The 20037-nt window shown below is 38.0% G+C and overlaps 1 protein-coding gene across 1 annotated transcript in view; it reads right to left on the bottom strand.

The window, feature by feature from the left end:
• DIAPH3 (diaphanous related formin 3) overlaps window positions 1-20037 on the bottom strand; it is a 438451-nt gene that overhangs the window by 309858 nt on the left and 108556 nt on the right. Inside the window, exons 6-7 of the mRNA XM_074329349.1 lie at window positions 1911-1985; window positions 1756-1825 (exon numbers count right to left, since the gene is read on the bottom strand). Coding sequence (XP_074185450.1) covers window positions 1756-1825; window positions 1911-1985 — 145 coding nt within the window. The remainder of the gene's footprint in view (window positions 1-1755; window positions 1826-1910; window positions 1986-20037) is intronic.

A 20037-nucleotide genomic window follows, 5' to 3' on the forward strand; every position in this document is an offset into this window, starting at 1 on the left:
TCACTTTACCCATGATATTCTTCTCAAATTCAAATTATGATCCATATGCCCCTTTGGTTTGAAAAAATGTTTCTGGGTTTTCTCTACACTCAGACTTTCCATCACTATGAAATTTTCAATTTCTATATGTTCACTTTAAAAGGAGCCCCCTAAAGCAGTACTAATACTATGTACTCACAGTACGGGAAGACCTCTCCCTATCAGCAGTTTCTGATTGCTTTATTCAATTATTTTTAAAACATATTCTATAGGGTCCGGCCCAGTGGCTCAGGCGGTTAGTGCTCCATGTTCCCAACTCTGAGGGCTGCTGGTTCAATTCCCACATGGGCCAGTAGGCTCGCAACCACAAGGTTGCCAGTTCAATTCCTCGAGTCCCGCAAGGGATGGTGGGCTATGCCCCCTGCAACTAAGATTGAACACGGCACCTTGAGCTGAGCTGCCGCTGAGCTCCCGGATGGCTCAGTTGGTTGGAGTGCATCTTCTCAACCACAAGGTTGCCAGTTTGATTCCTTGACTCCCGCAACCGATGGTGGGCTGCACACCCTACAACTAGCAACAACAACTGAACCTGGAGCTGAGCTGCACCCTCCACAATAAGACTGAAAGGACAACAACTTGAAGCTGAATGGCACCCTCCTCGGCTAAGACTGAAAGGACAAAAACTTGACTTGGAAAAAAGTCCTGGAAGTACACACTATTCCCTAATAAAGTCCTGTTCCCTTTCCCCAATAAAATCTTTTAAAAAAATAGAAAACTTAGCCCTAGGAAATGTTGAAAAACACATAAATAATTCATTTAGATAAAAATAACTAGAAAACCAGTATTTACTACATTTAGTAAAAAAAAAAATACAGAAAATAAATGTTAATAATTTATCAGTACTTAAGTGTGTAGTCCTCTAAAGATTTATTCTAAAAATGAAAATAAGGCAAAATACTAAAAATAAAATTAATCAGAAATATAGAGAGAGTTCTGCTATAAAACACAAATCTTCATACCACCATAGGTGTTTTAGTTGTTGGACAGCAGGAGAGGACATTTTACCTATCATTACTCACACACCTTGAGTCAGATGTGTTTAGACATTGGAGCTAAAGACATGGCAGGGGATAGAGTAATTTCTGCAATTAACAATGCAAAAGAAACACTGTCAGATAAACCTAACTTCAGTAAAGAGCTTAAAGTGTTTCTCTCTTCTAATGTATCCTCTTTAACTATGCACACTCTGCAGAGCTGCCTTATTACATTTGGTCTCAGTAGTACTTGTGTGAAGCTCACTGCACCATTTCTCAGACCTGCTACATTTCTTTTCATTAATTTCATCATAGATTTAAATTCCTAGACTATAAAAGCTAAGTCTTCCCAACTTGATTCTTTGGTAATAAATATTAGTGCAGACCACATTTAATAATCATGTATAATTTCAAATCTGATTCACGCTATAGTTTTGAAAACTAAGAGAGAGAGAGAGAGAGAGAGAGAGGGAGGTTAAGGAAGGGAGAGAGAATTAATCTACTCATGAGCAGTTAAGCACCAGAAGAAGGTTCATTCATCTCCAAGTTTCTCTGCTAGGAGATAGTTATTCTCATACAAAGCTGGAAATCAATAGAATTCAGTATTTTTTCCATTATGTACCAAACAGCATATCACAGCAGTGTATCACTTTAACACAAATTCTTTATTACACAATCTAATTCTTAAAAATTCTATAGAAATGGTAAAGAAAAACTACAATGTGATTACCTACGTACATACCTGTGTATTCATCAAAGCCTTAAGGCACTGTACGACTTTGTGCTGATTCTTCTTTACAACTTTTTCTTGTCTGCATTGGCATTAAAGATATCAGAGTTAGAATTATAACAAGACATGCACATGTAGCTTAATTGAAAATAATTAGCAATACTTACATTTTGCAACTAATCAGTCTTTCTAAAATGTCTAGTAATAATCCAAGCCCCTCATGTCCGAAGCTTTGAACCCAACTGAAAGTCAGGAAAAAAGATAGTTATACGCTAAGTCAGTATTCTAAGTTTGAAGTATCACGATAATACTATCACAACTATTTGACGATTGTTGCATTCTAATCCCAAACACAAAATAACACCATGTACAAAGCCATTGATGATTCATAGCCTTAGTCGTGACAGGAGCACAGACGGGATAAGCCAGTGGTGTGCTGAGCCCAGCTTGCACTTGGCTTGTGAGAGCTGAGCGTGTTCACCTCTTCAACGGCTCCACGTCCAGCGACATCATGTCAGTACCTAAAAGTCTGATACGTTGGAAGTATTTACACTATAGAATTCAGAGAATGCTGCCAATCAGAGCAATTCCCCCAACCCAGAGAGCTGCCTATTATATATTTCCCAGCATGCCACTGGGTAAGCCTCCCTTTGGACTATTGCAAAGAGCAGAAAATTGGGCATGTGAGTAAGATTTAAAGAGGGAAGAATCACATCTACATGAGGAAAAAGATTACTGAAAATGTTATCAAAATATTGAAGAGGGATGTTTTGAGAGAATTTCCCAAATCTCTAAAATGGATCCTTATAAATAATAAGAATTTCCTAAGTTTCAAAATTCAATTATTTTTTAAAAAGCCTTCTTCATTATTTTTAAATGAGTAGTTTCATCTTAACAAAATAGCCTCTATTCCATAAACGCATAAATACAATCAGTTCTGTATGTAATTAGGACATTTCTGCCAATAGACAAAAACTAACCCTGATTACATAAGAGAATGACTTCGTATAATTTACTACATTTTTTCAGTGGTGATTTGGAAAGCCTAAGTCAGTAAATAAAATAATGGTAACAATCTGATATACGAGTGTGTATATTTCTTTGTATACATGTGTTTGTATATATTTGTATGTATGTTTTATATGTGTATGTATATAGCCTTTGAAAATGGAATGCTAAAAAGAAAATTCATCCAATAATCAAAAGCATTGCATTATAAGGAATAAAAACAATTCTAAGTCATATACCAAGATATAGTACGATTTTCTTACTTAAGAAAACATTTCCCATGAAAATAAGAAGGGTAAAAACCAAATGCAACATTCTATGTGAAAATAAAAATACTGTTTAAAAATCCATCTTTACGTGTACACTTCTGTGAGCATAGCTTAATCACTTATAAACACTCAAAATTTCTAATTTTTACCTCCCCCCCAAAAAAGCAATTTGCCATTTAGATTGGCAGACTTTTGTCAGACTATTTTACTCATCACTTCTCTGTGAAAACCATGGAATAACTAATTCAAGAATGCACTTAAATAGTTAAGATACTCTCTGTAAAAAGAAAAGACTGAAGATCGCTACTATAGTTAAGGTGAGAAAAAAGTTACATGATACTTAGTGTTTTCAAACCAGAATGCTACGTCAAAAGTGAAGAGTTTACTCTGTACTATCAGCAACAGACAGATTACCTGTAGGCATTTCAATGCTTACTTTCATGTTTCATGAAAACACCTCCAGCATCCCGCTTAACTGTTTGCCTTGTTGACTCCTGTTCTCTGTTTATTCTTATTTCACACGCAGCAGGGAAGCTTGAAATCAAGGAGTAATTTGAGGGTTTACCCTGGGCTGGCACTGAGCTGTGTGCACACAGCTCATCAGGCCTTCCTGGGTTAGTACCGCACAGTGGGACTCCAGTGCTTATTTGAAGTGAGTTCTCAACAATCTCCATATTCGAAAGTACACACAGAAAGACTTTCTAAAGTGCATATGAATGTGTAGGTGGATTCATATTGTTATCACCTTCTACCACTACAGACAATCAAGTTACTATTCCTAAAACTGCCTTATCCCAAAGTACACAAACTAATTTAAAATTATGTTAATACCATGTTTCCATGAAAATAAGACCAGGTCTTTTATTAATTCTTGCTCCAAAAGACACATTAGGGCTTATGTTCAGGGGATGTCATCCTGAAAAATCATGTTAGGGCTTATTTTCCGGTTAGGTCTTATTTTGGGGGAAACATGGTATAACAAAAAGACTTTGTTGTATTTAATATGCTTATCTCGGAGCCCACTATAAAATTCAGGAACCATATCAATTCAGGTAAATCAAGTCAGGTGGTCTGAGTAATTAATGATAGAACATATCTACTTTTAAAATTGATCACCACTAATATAACTATAGCTACAATACTAAGACCTACAGAAGTTCTCAAATCAACCATTTCTGGACCCCCTAGATAACTCTCTTCTACATTGTAGAATATGAATTAAAGTAAAACTTATGTCGACTCAGGTATATTACATGTAAACTAATTCTCTACAAAACAAACTTAAAGTTGAATGTAAAGAGGCATCATACCCAATCACTTTATACTATAATCTTCTAACTCATGGTGGGAATTAATTTATCAACAACAATTAAATCAGAGAGGCTGGTAACAGCCTTATTAAAGGCAGGTTACACTTTACATTTCATAAAACATCAAAAACAACATCAAAAAAGTGGGTCAGGGTGTGGAGTGATGAAACTAGGATACTTGATAACAAAAGAAACACTGTAATATTTAAACATAAAAAGGAAGTTGATAAAAGTACTTATTGAAAAATATTGAAACACAAATTAAGTAGGCATAAAAAGTCTCTGTTTTCTTAAAAATTTGTTAGGTCAACAGACTCTTATATTAACACGCTGTCACCCACAAACCCGTTCTCTCAAAACCTTTGCCTCCAACACTACTATTTTCAGCAATATTATTTTTAAGGAAAGGGGCCAATATCAGTTCCTATCTCTTCGGGAAAAGATGTTCAAGATAAAAAGTGATATTGAGTAGATAGGTCTGCGGTCCTGACAGAGGTTTATTGAAATCCATAGCTTTCTACAAAAGTATAAAATTTCTCATCATCAGTGTAAGAAACAACCTGGAAAATAAATTATCAACTGATCTCTAAATGATCAATCTTCAGGAAACAAAATCTGTACTATTTATTCTGTGCCTGTCATCCTAGTACCATCAGGCATTACGTGGTTTAACTATAAACTGCATTCATGGATGAGTAAGCACTGTGCAAATGTTTTTCCTTCATGAATAGAAATGACAGAGATTAGTACGGCATTTGTATTGGCAAAAAAAAAAATGCTTTAAAACAGCAAAAAGTAATGTGCTAAGTACTAATTTAACACAAAAATCTACCTATTAAAATTCTCTAACAGGAAATAGCAAACACTTCTCTTAATTGCTTCAAGAGTAACTTTACCATTTAGCACTTCCTAGTAGGGGTCTCAATGTAGGAGAAAAGAAACTGTAGGAAAAGAAAAAAAATTAGAGGAGGGAGAGCAGGTCTATAGGATTAAATGTTCAAATGACCTTTAAATGTTCAAAGCAGCTTAGGCTTTGAAATTCAGTTACTGCTTCCAGGAACAAGGATGAAATCAGAAGTGTGCAAAGTGCTTTCCAAGGTATTGTCGTCTTTATGAGGCAAATGCAGTCAACTCACTGAGCAGAAGAGACAATGGTTAGAACTCAGATTTACTTCCTGGCCAAAGGAGCAAAGTACTTTCAGTGTATTATTCCCCACAGACTAAAATTAAAGTTATTAGTTCTATTACTAAATGTCCCCTGAAGAAGGGAAAGACATATGCATCATGGCTTGTCAGAGCTGGAATAAACCTCCCTACCAGTTCTTAAGGGCAATCTCACCTGACGTGTACACCTGGAGAAGCAGAACCATTTCTTATTTGTCTTTAAATCTCCAGCACCTGGGACACACGACAATGAATAAATGGCTTTAGAATGAAACTGAATCTCCTTCCAATTTTATAGATAAGGAAAGGAACAAGCAGAGAGACATGAGGGTCACTTAGCACAGCACCTAGGTCTGCTGATGCCCGGGTTCGTTGCCTTACTTCCTGGACAGAGAAAAAGGCACCAAGAGATGCCGTGCTTACGCAGCCTCATGGCGCCCATGCCCACTTCACGCCAGGAACATCAGTTCTGATTGCACACTGAACCAACGATGACGAATCTGGAGACACTGTCCTACATCACGCTTTATTTAGGACTTGACTGACTGGGGCTGCAGGGTGATGCTTCATTACTACTAAACTCACGTGTTTCATTAACAAAATCAGTAAGTCTTCAGTAAGGGTTGACTGAGTGCTTGATACTGTACGAGGTAAGAGAAATACAAAACTGAATAAAACATGCACTCTGCCCTTGAGAGGATCACAGACTCATGGCTGAAACAAATGTTGAGCAAAATTATTTCCATAATGTAATAAGTGCTATAATCACGGTGCTAATGAGACAGAAGGTACAGCATCTACCTCTTGGGAGCAAAGCAGCTGATGTCTGACCTGAGTCCTGAAGGATAAGTCACAGAAAGGAAGAGAGGGTTCTCTGCGGGAGGGAATATGTGCAAAGACACGAAATGTGAAAGGTGGGGCTTGTGCTGAGCACCACAGTGGCTGAATCAGAGACAAAAGCACACAGGCAGGAAGGAGCTTGATTTTGAAATGAACTGTATACCATGCCATGGGGAATGGGAAGCCATTAAAGAATCAGACAAACGTACGTAGTAGGAAGAATAATCGCTCCTTTGTCCCCTAAAGATGACAATGCTAACACCAGAATATATGACTATGTTACCTTACAGAGCAAAGAGATTATAAAGGGAATTAAAATTGTAGATAGAATTAAGGTTGCTAATCAGTTGATTTTGGAACAGGGACATTACCCTAGATTATCCAGGTAGGTCCAATCTAATTACATGATTCTTCTTAATAAAATCTGAGACCCTTTCCCAGATGAGTAAGAGACATGAGGTGGAAGAAATAAGAGATTCAAAGCATCAGAGGGGTTCAGCCTGCCTTTATAGCCTTTAAAGACAGTGGAAGACTGCACAAGCTGAGATGACCCTAAATTGAGGCTAGCAAGGGAATAGGGACACCAGTCCCACAATTGCAAGGAACTGAATTCTGCCAGCAACTCAAAATGACCAAGAAAATGGAGCTGAGTCTCCTCATTCATGAACACAGGATGTCTCTCCATTTATTTAGCACTTCTTTGATTTCTTTCATCATTTTGTAATTTTCAGCATAAGAGTCCTATGTACACAATTTGTTAGATTTATACCAGAGTATTTTCTTGAACAGTCCTAAATGGTGCTGTTTTCCAAAAGTTCACTGCTATATGGAAATACAACTGATTTGTTCTTCAGGTTTGAAAAAGACCCACATCACATAAATTTACCCTCTTAATATTTAAGTGTACAGTATGGCATGGTTAACTATATGCACACGGTTATATAATAGATCTCTAGAACCTTTTCTAACATGCAAAATAGAACTGATTTTTATTTATCTCGAATCCTGCAATCTTGTGGAACTCACTGATGAGTTCTAGTTTTTATAGAAACTTTAAACATTTCTATGTAAACAATCATGTCATCTGTAAATAGGGACACTTTTATTTTTTCCTTTCTGATTCACATTCTTTTTATTTCATTTTCTTGCCTCATTACTCTGGATAGAATTTCTAGTACTGCGTTGAATAACTGGTTAGAACAAACATCCTTGCCTTGTTCCCACCCTGAGGAAAAAGCACTCTGTCTTTCACCATTAAATATACTATTAGCTGTTGGATTTTTGTAGATTTGCATTATCAGGTTGAGAAAGCACCCCTCAGTATTAGTTTCCTAGAGTTGCTGTAACAAAGTACCACAAAGGGGATGACTTAAATCAACAAAAATTTCTTCTCACATTTCTGGAGCCTAGACGCCCCAATTCAAACCATCAGCGGGGCCAGGTTCCCTCTGAAACACTGGGTAGACTCCTTCCCTGCCTCTTCTTAACTCCGGGTGGTGCCTGTTAATACAGGATTTCCATACCTCTGTCATCACATGGCTCCTTGGCTGTCTTTTCTTCTTTAAGGACATAAGTTATACTGGAGTAAGAGCCCACCCGACTCCTTTATTACCTCGTCTTAATTAATTACATCTGCAATGACCCTATTTCCAGATAAGGTCACATTCTAAGGTGCTGGGAGTTAGGACTTAAACATTTCTAGGGCACACAATTCAATCCATAACATCTATTCCTATTTTCCTGAGAGTTTTTGTCCTGAATAGTGTTGCGTTTTTGTCAAATCCTTTGTCTACATCAATTCATGTGATTATGTGATTTTTCTTCTTTGGCCTTATTGATACAGTCCATTACAATAAGGATATTTGTGCCCAAAAAATGTACACACATGACTTGTATTCATCTTTTGTTATCAGTATATATTAATTATTACAATTTTAATAGTTTTTTTCTTTCTTAAAATGTGTATACATTTTCTTGGCACCTCTGTATATTCATGATGGACATTGTTCCATAAATTTCGGGCTTGGGGGTTTTTGTTTTCTTTTGATATTGTCTTTGTCTGGTTTGTCTGGTTTTACTATCAGTACCAGTTTCATAAAATAAATTGCAAATTGTTCCCTACTCTTGCATTTTCTGGAAAAGATTGTGTAGAGGTGCTATTAATTTCTCTTTAAATATTTGGTAGAATTCTCTGGTAAAATCATTTTTACTTGAAGATCTTTTGGGGGGGGTTTAAAATAGTAATTCAATTTTCTTAATAGTCAGAGGACTATTCTATTTCATATTGGCTGTGTTGTAGTACACTGTTTTTCAAAGAATTGACCTTTTTCATCTAAGTTTGCAAATCTGTGTGCTTGAGGTTGTTTGTAGCAACTTATTATCCTGTTAATGTAGGGTTTTTATAGAGATTCTCTGTATCATTCCTGATACTGTTTTTTTTGTGTGTGTGTGTGTGTGTGTGTGTGCCTTTTTTTCTTCATCAATATTAATAGAAGTTTGACAATTGTATTAATCATTCAAAAGAACCCTTTAATAATTCCCTCTGTTGTTTTCCTGTTTTCAAATTAATTGATTTCTAATCTGATCTTTTATTTCCTTCCTTCTGCTTGCTTTGTTTATTTGGTTCTTTTTCTGGAGTCTTGAGGTGATAACTAAAACTATTGACTTCAGTCTTCCCTTCTTTTCAAATTTTTGTTGTTTAGTGCTATAAATTTCCCTCTCCGTACTTCTTTATATGTTCTCCACACATTTTAAAAGGTATTTTCATTTTCATTACGTTCTGTGTACTTTTTATTATTTCCCTTGAGACTATTTCCTTGACCCATGGGTTATATAGAAGTGTGTTGTTTACTTTCCAATTGTTTGGAGACTTTCTGTTATCTGTCTGCTACTGACTTCTAGTTTGAGTCCATTGTGATAAGAGAACACATTCCGTATTATTTCAATTTTTTTTAAATTTGATAAGGTATGCTTTGTGGCCCATGTTATAATCTACCTTCATATATGTTCTGTGGGAATAAGAAAAGACTACGTATTCTGCTATGATTGGAGGAAGTGTTCTATAAACATATATTATATCCTTTGACATAAAGTTGGTATTACCGGTAGATCTTCTGTATGTTCAGTTATATACTGTCCAGTTGTTCTATCAATTGTTGACAAGAGTATTGTGAAGTCTCCAAACATAATTGTAGACTTATCTATTTCTCCTTTCAGTTCTATTATTATTTGCTTCATCTATTTGTCATATCTGAGGTTTGACACTTGCACATTTAGTCTTTTGCTGAATTGACCCTTTTATCACTATATAAAAATCAATCACTTTCTTTTACTATGAAATCTAACTTATTTGATATTAAAATAGCCACGACTGCTTTGTTTTCATTAATGTTTGCATAATATACCTTTTATTATCATTTAATTTTAATATACCTACTTCAATACATTTGAAGCAATGATGATGTCCATGGGCTTTTGTCATATTGACTGCCTCCAAGAAACAGCACTAGGTCTGCGAAAATGCACGTGTGCTAATCTGAGATCCAGTTTCAAGAATCTGAGGCTATTAGACTTCAAGTCAAGGATGCTCGCCTCCTACCATGACCACATTAAAACTGCAACTAAATTATAGAACAACAACCCTTGAGAACCACTTGGAGACTACCTGAACAGAACTCCTATAATTAAGGATATAAAGAAGCCATTTGAGACTGGTAAAAAGGACGGAGATGCTGAGTGGCCTGGTCCCACACCCACATGTGGCAGTTAAGAATCGGAAGGGATATCTTGGCTGCGGAGAGTCCCCCCTGCGGAGCTAGGGGTCCCAGCCCCACATCAGCTCCCCAACCCAGACTACCAGTGTTGGGAAGAGAAGTCCCCAAAACAGCTGCCTATGAAATCAGCAGGAAGTCAGTCTGGGTGAGATGGAGGGCTGCTAGAAAACAAGGCGTCCTCTTAGGGGCCCACACATGGACTTATGCGCTGAGGGACTCACTCATTCTGAGCTCCAGGGTTGGGGCAGCAGCTCCTAAAGTGTCCAGGACATATAGGGAGGAACTGAATTGTTTGGCTTGAGGGTGAAGGCTGGAGAGGCAACTATGTCTGGGACTACAGTGCCTGCTGGCACCCCTGTTGCTTTCTTGAGCCCTCCCCCAAGACAGCCTTTGGAAACAGGCAATGCCAAGTCTGAGTCTCCATTAACCATAAGACAGCTCTCCGCCCACCCTAGTGATTCTCTGAGAACCCACCCAGCCCGAACCTCTTTCAGAGGCTACTCTACAGCCTGGGCCCATGCTGTAGGCTTTCCCAAAATCTCTCAAAGGTCCACAAACCCCAACCAAGCAGTAGCTGGCATTGGTGTGCCCTGTACCACTAGCTAAGTGTCCCCATGCCTGGCACTACGGCAGCTGGCCTGTTCTCAGCATACCATTCCCAGGCATCCTCAAGCCCAGCACAGGGAGACACCAACCACAGAGCACTTTGTAGCTCCTACGAGGTGGCCCTGGGCTGTACACAGGCAGCAGCTGACCTTGGACTGCACCAGAGCGCCTCCTAAGCAGTCCCAGAACCAACATGCTTGGTGGCCAGCTTCAGACTACACCAGAGCACCACCCGATTAGTGCAACAAATATCCTGAAGGATATTTTCACAGCACGTAAGATTCTGATCTGACCGTCCTTTGCTGTCATCATTTGAAAACTGTTTTCCACTTTGAATTGTTATCCCCCATAACTAAAGGGTCATCTCTTGCTGCTTTCAAATTTTCTCTTGTCTTTTGTTCCCAGAAGTTTGACTACCATGCGTCACAGTGTGAATTTCTTTGTTTTTATCCTGTTTTTAGTGGCTTCCTGCGACACTGCTCTAGTGGAGGAAGGAGAGGCACCAATTTCATAATGACAGGTGGGAATACAAGCCAAATTGCTCACTTGGCCTCCACTGACACCTCAGAGAGGAGGTTCCTTGGTACTGCTGGGCAGAGGTAGGCACCTCTGTCTTAGCTCCCACTTGGACTCCACGGTACCTCCCTGGCAGGGAGAAGAATGACTGCTTTGTTATACTCGCCATGTACCCTCCATTGGCACCAGTGGGGCGTGGGGGGGGAGAGGGTGATGCAGTTACCACTAGGTTGTAGTCAAAGTTTTGACTCTGCTAAGTCTCCTCGGACACCAGCCCAGTGGGCAGAGGGAAGAGCACCACATTATCACAGCCCGAAGCCTAAGTCCAGGCTCCACACTTGACTTTGATGGTTGGGTGGGGGTGGGGCCACAGTTCTCTTTCGTGGTATTTGGTGAGCAGACACTGGTTATTGTCAAAGTGATCTGTCTTGCTGGTGCCCCTTTCGTGGTGCTCTGGCTTCAGAGAGCAGGCTTTTGGGGCAATATTTGTCTGTGTCTATTGACATTTCTGGGTTGCCTACTTCTTTATCTCCAAATCTGGGATAAAGGAGAAAAAGAAAACCCAGAAAACGTGCCACTATGTTGTTCCTTGGGTCCCTAGCCTATGAACTGTCTTGTATTGATTTCATATATAATGTGTATTGATTTCATATATAATGTGTATGCTTCTAGTTGTGCTTAGCAGGAGGGATAGGGAAAAGTATAATCTACTCCACCTTCCTGGAAACGCACACGTGAAACATCCACTGTTACAGTGTGAAAAGAGGCCGAGGCTCCAACCAAGGCACCTAAAAAAAGCAGTGACAGTAGTAAAAGGAAAAGCAAGTGAAGATACTACAACAAATCGTAAGAGACAGTTTGAAACAGAGAAGTGTCAAGGGTCAACTGTTGGAGTGGGGGCAAATGAAAAACTGATTTCAAGAGCAGTTTATAAATAACCCTGTAGGAGTAAAATTCTGACTGCAAAAGAATTTTTTTAAAAGGACAATAAGAATAGAGATAATAAACATAATAGGGAGTAAAGAGTTGATGGGAGAAATCTGAAGTAGAACCAAGAAGAGGTAAATAAAACAATTAAAATAATGTGTAATAAACACTGTGACAAAAGTAAGCAAAGAATGCTAATGGAGCAGATAAGATGGCAGAAACAGTAATGTGGTATTTTTTATTTTTGTCCAAAAATATGTTTTTTGCTCACATCTGGGAAATGTGTGCATCCACGTGTAGCTATACAAACACATTCTTAGTCATTTTCCACCTAATCAGCTCATTCAGTTACCTGCTGGTTTCCGTTCCACGCGTGAAGCACTGACTAACACTGGGGCATAATCAACATTCAAGGCTAACGTCGACTCTCTCACACACGAGCACGCTTCTGCGCCCACCAACAACCACTTGGGTTCTTTCCAAACCCATTTTGCCAGTTGCACTTATTACTGTAATTACATAAATTAATTAAAATTACATAAACAGACAACATATTATTGGGAAAAGAGTTGCTATGTCTGTGAAACCTAACCCTAATGCTTTGAAAAAAGGTTTTAAAAAGATGACTTATTTTGAAAGTGCTAGAGAAGTAGATGTGGACACAACTGTACATGCTTGAGAGAGATCACCAAAAAAAGTTTTTAAAGGAAAAAAACTCTATACTCAGATAAATTTTTTAGAGCCTCTACATTCCTGTATTACTGTAAAATACCAATAGGAGGATGGTAATGCATTAGGGGTGTGGTTCATGCCATCAGCCTGGACCCACTCCAAAAAAAGGTCTAGGCTCCACATCAAATGTCCAAAGGGAAGAAAAATAGACGTTTATGTTTTGAATAAAAATAAAAGTTTAGAGTATATTTGAGTCATGTATTTTATGATTCCCTGCTTTAACCAACTTTTTCAAATGCACAACCAATAGTATTAAACAAGAGGACTTCCTCAGTAGACACACACTTCTACCCAAGAAGTTTCATTTCCTTTCTAAGTAGATGATAGTATACATTATTTCTTAATTTTGCTCTTGTGTATTATCTTACTTATTTTGCTATAATCAACTTAAATTTTTTGCGATAAGAAAAGTATTTTTTAATTATCCAAAATAATAATCTTCCATAAATGCCTAGGAAAACACAAAGTTATTTTGTTAAAAAATCAATGTAAGAAGCTTCTTGTAAAGGGAAAAAAAATACATCACTGGTCACATGTGACAAAGTAACAAATTTCTTACCTTAAACTTAGAAGGTCAGCTTTAATACTGTATTATATCCATACTCAATTTACATTCCTGTGTCAGAGTAATATGTCACCAATGCTGAATATAATTATAGCTTATTTCAAGCTTTCATTTTTACCTGCTCTTAGCAAGGTGACTAAATACTTAGAATGAACAGTTGCGTGGGGGGAGTACAAAGCAATTAACATGCCCTGTGGGGCAAAACAAACATACACCCACATCCCAATTGATGGCTCATCCACAAAAATGACACTAAATTATGCAGCCCAACAGGGAATTCAAGAACTAAATATTGTTCTGATTGCAAAATCTGCCAAACTTCAAAATACAACCTCTAATGTGGATATTTTCTTAGAATTGACTTTTTAAATTATGTATTTAAAACTAGTCATTTATTCTCACTTCTAATATTAGATGGGACAGTAGAGCAACACACTGAGTAGTTTATTCTTCTAGTTACTTTTTAGCCATAACATATCCAAAGGCATAAAATATGTAGAGAAAGTATTCCACATAAAATAAAACGAAAATCAGGTTAACTGCAGTGATGAAAAACAAAGGACCTAGGTATGAAACATAAGTTCTTTATGTATAGATGAAAAGCTAGTAAGAAAACTATGGATTTAAAATAACATATACTAGTACATGCTCTTCCAATTATAGCTTAAGTCCACTATTAAAACATAGTAGAAAACGAAATATGTTGAAACATATTTATTAGTAAGTGGGTTTCTTAGTTATCAAATCAAACACATCAATACTTTGGGAAAGCATTAAGTGAATTATTCATTTTAAATATAGCCTACAGGTAACCCTTGCACAATGCAGGGATTAGGGGTACAGACCCCCTGCACAGCCAAAAATCTACATGTAACTTTTGATTCACCCTAGAACGTAACTACTAAGAGCCTACAGTTGACCATGAGCCTTACAGATAACATAAACAGTCTGTTAATATATAGTTTGTATGTTATATGCAATATATACTGTATCACTAAAGTAAGCTAGAGAAAAAAATATTAAGAAAAAGCATAAGGAAGATAAAATGCATTTATAGTACTGTATATATTTATTTTAAAAACCCACATACAAATGGACCTACAGAGTTCAAATTCCTGTTCAAGATCAACTATAATTTGACTACCAGTATTTGGGAAAAGAAAAATTATGATCGCACTGACCGGTTCCCATCATGTTTCTACCCTAAATACTCGCTACTGAAACCAGAGGTCCTTATGACTTTGATTAAATTTACTTTTAAATCCTAGCTCTAGAAATCATATTCCTTTCTCTCCATACACTCCTCAGAGACCTAGCCTTTTCCCTGGGATAGTCAGCAACCCCCAAGGCAGCAGAAGACAGTAACCGGGACCTGACTGATGGTCACACGGTCCAGACCTCCGACAGGCTAAAGATAACATCTTGACCTAAGTCATGATTCAGCTCCTGGGCCCTAAGGTGGCGCAACCCCTTGGCTACTTTCCCAGGAGACCAGACAGAGGGACTCCAGAGCAGACCCAGAACTGTCCTCAAGATCTGAAAAAATGATTTATCACCCTTACCTCACCTCCGACCAATCTGCTCCAGCACGACCCCAACCCCGGACTCACAGTCTTGTGATTTTGCCCTCTGTAATCTGCAACCTACAAGCCTCGGGAGTTCAGGCTTTGGAGGATTAGCTCCCTGATGGATGGAAGGCGCCATTCATAATAAAATGGCCAATCTTTCTCCACTGCAATTCTCGGTGTTTGGCTCTACTAGTGCTGAGTGAATGAACTCTTTCTCTTCAATAACACTACTATTGTCCAGTAATAGTCCCACAGATCAGACCAGTCTCTAAACTTAATTAAACTCCATAGTCTGCCCTTGGTTCTATCCAGTTCATTGCTACCTTCACTCATAATGCTTCCTTCTACAGAATTGCGTCTTCTGGAACAAACGAATAGATCTCATCTTTCAAAGGCCAATTCAAGTTGCCTGCTTCTTTGAACTCTCAATAATTTAAATTTCTCCATTTGCTCACTGGGTTCTAGTCCTTTGATCCCAGATATTCCTCCAGTTACTGCCTATTTCTCTCCTTTCTTTTTGTAGCAAAATGTCTCAAATTGTTTCACAACAAGCATGGTCAGTACTACTTCACCATCCATCCATTCATTCTAGCTTCTGCCACCCAGAGTCCAAAAACTTGCTTTTCTCGAGGTCACCAACAGCGCTCCTCTTGCCAATTCTGACCCTGCTATCTCACACCACTCCTCAGCAGCATTGCGTATTCTCACTCCCTTCTTTTGAAACATTCTTCCTCTCTTAGGCTCAGCTTTTCTGGGTCCTTCTCCTCCCCACTGGCCACTCATCAGTCTGTTTTCCTGATTTCTGCTGCCTTTATGGACCATACACAATTGGTGGTGTTCCTCAGAGCTTGTTCTGGGCACTGCTCTATATCTTCTCTCTCTCTCTTTCACACACATACACGCACACGCACGCGCGCACACACACACACACACACACACACACACACTCACACACACCAGTATCTCAGCCATTCTCAGGGCTTTATGTATAACCCATATATAAGCAACATACTGTTTCCCCTAAAATAAGACCTAGGTGGACCATCAGCTCTAATGCGTCTTTTGGAGCAAAAATTAATATAAGACCCAGTCTTATTTTAATATAATATAAGACTGGATATGATATATGATATGATATGATATGATATATGATATGATACCAGGCCTTATATAACATAAGACCAGGTCTTATATTAATGTTTGCTCCAAAAGACGCATTCGAGCTGAGTGTCCAGCTAGGTCTTATTTTCAGGGAAACAGTATGAGTATTTCTTCGTTTCTCCATTGAGCTCCAGACTCACATGTACAGCAGCCTGCTTGATATCTCCAAATATGAAACTCTTAGACATTTCAAACTTAACATGTTTAAAACAGATATCTTGATTTTCTTCAAAATGCATGAAACCAGTCACCACAACCATCCTCCTCCATCCCAGTCCATGGCACTAATATCCACTTACTGACTCAGGTCAAAAATCTACGTGTCATTTTTGACTCACACACCACATCCAATCTGTCAAGTCTCTACCTCCAATTCACCTGGACTCCCCACCCACTCCTCACCCCACCCTCATTATTCCTGTGACTACAGCCATAGCCTCCCTTCTGATCTCCCTGCCACGCTTTCCCCGTTCAATCCACTCTCCCTACTGCAGTTCCTCTGAAACAAGTAAATTTAGATCATGTCATTTCCTGCAAAAAAGCTCTTCAAATGCCTCCCACTTACTGGAATAAAAATCTGATCTCCCTACCATGACCTTTGAGGCCCCTTACACCTGGCCACGGCCCACGTCTCTGATGGCTCGACCCGCCTGCCACGCTGTGTCCCCTAAGGCTCCGTGCTGCCCGAGAGGCGCTCCAGGCCCATCACCGATGTTCCTTGTCCTTTCAGTCTCTTCAACTTCACCACCTCGGAAACACCTCCTCTTCCATCTAAAAGGTCTTTATCCATTACTCTCAGTGCCTTATTTTTCCTTGACTGAACTGACTATATCCTTTATTTATTTACTATTTGTTTTCTTAGGATCTCCCGATATGCCTCGTTCCTGTGGCAGCAAGCACACCTGTGCTTACTGGTTGCGTGGGCGGATTAACCAGTACATCCCCTGCTGTACTCTAGCGGCACGTCACCACACCACATACTTCAGCATTTGGCTAGAGAAGAGATGGTGGCATCATTTACTCTTTACTGTACGTGAGACGTCTCTCTCCACATGGAATGTTAGCAATTTGAGGACATGGAGAAGCCCTTGCACCTCTTCTAGTCTTCCCGCAGGAAGGTGTATCAAGACACTCCAAATAGTCAGTCTCCTGAAAAATGAGCATAGGCTCATGCATTTCGCTTTATTTCATTCTTTAATTTTCTTATTTTCATCTTACTATTTAAATCCATGTAACACACACTGTGTTTCTCTGCTGAGTTGCATATTAGGGTAACACAACAACATAACACTTCTCCTCCTCAGAAATTCAAAGCATGGTGGAGAGAGCAGCCCCCTCGAGACTCAAGAGTGTGAAGGCTCAAAATGAGCACACAAGGAAAATTCCATGACTTTCTGATCTCTGGTTTTGTTCAGAAGGGCATCCAGGAGCAATATTTAAATTTAAATTCCATTCCTGAGTCACAATGACCCCACAAGAGCCAAATGTGGTGAGTACAGGATAGCGCAGACCCAGAACACCTCATCACTGTACTAGTTCTCCTGGGCCTAGTACTAGTGCTCCCATCACTGTACTAGTTCTCCTGGGCCTCTGCACAAATAAGCCTAATTTCCCTTTGGCCCTTCAGAGACACTCCAGGTGACTGCAGTGGATATAACCCTAATGTGGGTATTTCTTTTTTTCTTTTATGAATTTTAACAAATGGAAAATGTTTAGCAGATAAAAACCTATACCTATTTCCTTCTGACATATATCATCCTACAACAAAAGAACTAGAAATCCATGGCCAATATGGACGATATTTGACTGACTTATATGGTGTATTTCTGAATAATACCATTGGCTGTAATCCCTATGCTGTACTCCACACGCATGACTATATATGTGTGTGTGTGTGTGTGTGTATGTGTGTATGTGTGTTTATATTTATATTTATAAATATATACACAATTATAGTTAAATATATACTTATGTAAATAAACATATAATATATATTATATATAATAAACATTTAATTATAGTTGACATTGAATGTTATTCAACTTCAGTTACAGGTGTATAGTGAAGTGGTGAGGCATCTGCACAGTCTATAGTCGATGTTTTCGTAACAGCTCTATACGATGTCAGAGGGGTAGTAGATTGGGGAGGTTATCACTTTGTGTGTAAATGCCTAACTATGACATTGTTTTGTACACCTGAAAGTAATAAAAAAAAAATTTTCTGAATAATAAAAATTAAGACTTCCTTCTATTGCCAATACATGATGCCTCCCTCTGCACTTAGGCCTTTGTTTATGCATAGATATGTATGTCTTTATATAGAGATGTCAGGGAACAGCAAGAAAATGATATTTTAAAACCTTTCCTTATCTAATCTAGCAAGAATCTAACGTATAGTAACAAGGCCAAAAAGTTCATCTAAGGAATACACTGTATAGATCTTAGTATGTAGGACACTAAATAACTAGGGGCTTCAGTGCCTGAAGTGAAATATTTTCACTGAAAATATTTATCTTTGCCAAAAAAATTAAAGTGTTCAGTAAATAACTTGATACTGATAGCTGTTATACAATTGAACACATCGGGTTTACATTCCCCAAAAAAAACACAATTATCAATGAAAAGAAGTTTCTTATATATCATCTTTATATCCATGAGAAATTTTACCTGCAGTATTTTTCCCACACTGTCATGGCATAACACAATTTTGTTGTTCTTTTAAAAATTAATCTGTTCAAATAATTAAAACATATTCTTCCTTTTGTACCTATCAAACTACTCTATTTTTAAAATAAAGATTAGACACCGTATGTTACATTGTGACTGACTTTACAGTTCAATGAGGTATTTTTGTAAAATATTTAATCTTTGCTATTCAAACTACAATCTATATTTTGTTTTAAATAGACTGGGAGACATATTTTTTAAAATAGATTCAGAGCACTTTAAAATTATAGGACCTTTCATGTCAAGTATAAATTGATCTAAACAGCTCTAATTCACCAGATAAAGAAAATATGTACTTCTCTGTTAAAAGCAATTAGTATATTTTCAATATACTCTTATTGTTCATCTTGCATTCAACGTCAAAAGCTTTTAAGATACAGGTAAAATTAACTTTGAAGCCAAATAACTATAACATATTATAATATCTCCATAAGCCAAAACCAAGCTATACTTGTATTATGAATGACAGTACACAAAAGAGAAAGTCTCCTACCAGTGGGGAACATTAAGTCTTCTAGAAAGTCTCAGAAAAATGACACCAGATTTGTACGGGCTATTAAAACATTGGAAAGTATTGGCTTCCCATTTAAAAATACCAAATTAGTACTCATTTGAAAACATTAATAGTTATTTTCTTTGAGGGCATTTTTTCATTAATATTTCATTCATCTAAAATGCTTTGGAAAGCAAAGCAAACAAAATGACCTAAAATTGGAGGGCATTTTCAACATGTCTTTAATAAGCAACATCAAGTACCATAAAAGATATGGATCCTAGATGATAATTTAGACATAAACAATACAAGGCCTATCCTAAGATACATGGCAGTGTCTACATAAAAAAAGGTAAAAATAATATTAACATCTTGAACTTCAAGTCAAGATGACAGAGTAGGTAAATACTGTGCTTGCCTCCTCCTCCCGACCACATCAAAATTATGACTAAACTACAGAACCATCACTGAGAACTGACTCAAGTCCAGATGAACAGAGGTCCTATAACTAAGAATACAAAAGAAGCCACCTGAAGACTGGCCGGAGGGGCGGAGACGCAGAACAGGCTGGTCATATGCCCACGTGTGGTGGTTAAGAATCAGGAGGAATATCTTGGCTGTGGAGGTCCCCCCTCA

The sequence above is a fragment of the Rhinolophus sinicus genome, linkage group LG04 (assembly GCF_036562045.2).
Source record: "Rhinolophus sinicus isolate RSC01 linkage group LG04, ASM3656204v1, whole genome shotgun sequence".
Lineage (NCBI taxonomy): Eukaryota > Metazoa > Chordata > Mammalia > Chiroptera > Rhinolophidae > Rhinolophus > Rhinolophus sinicus.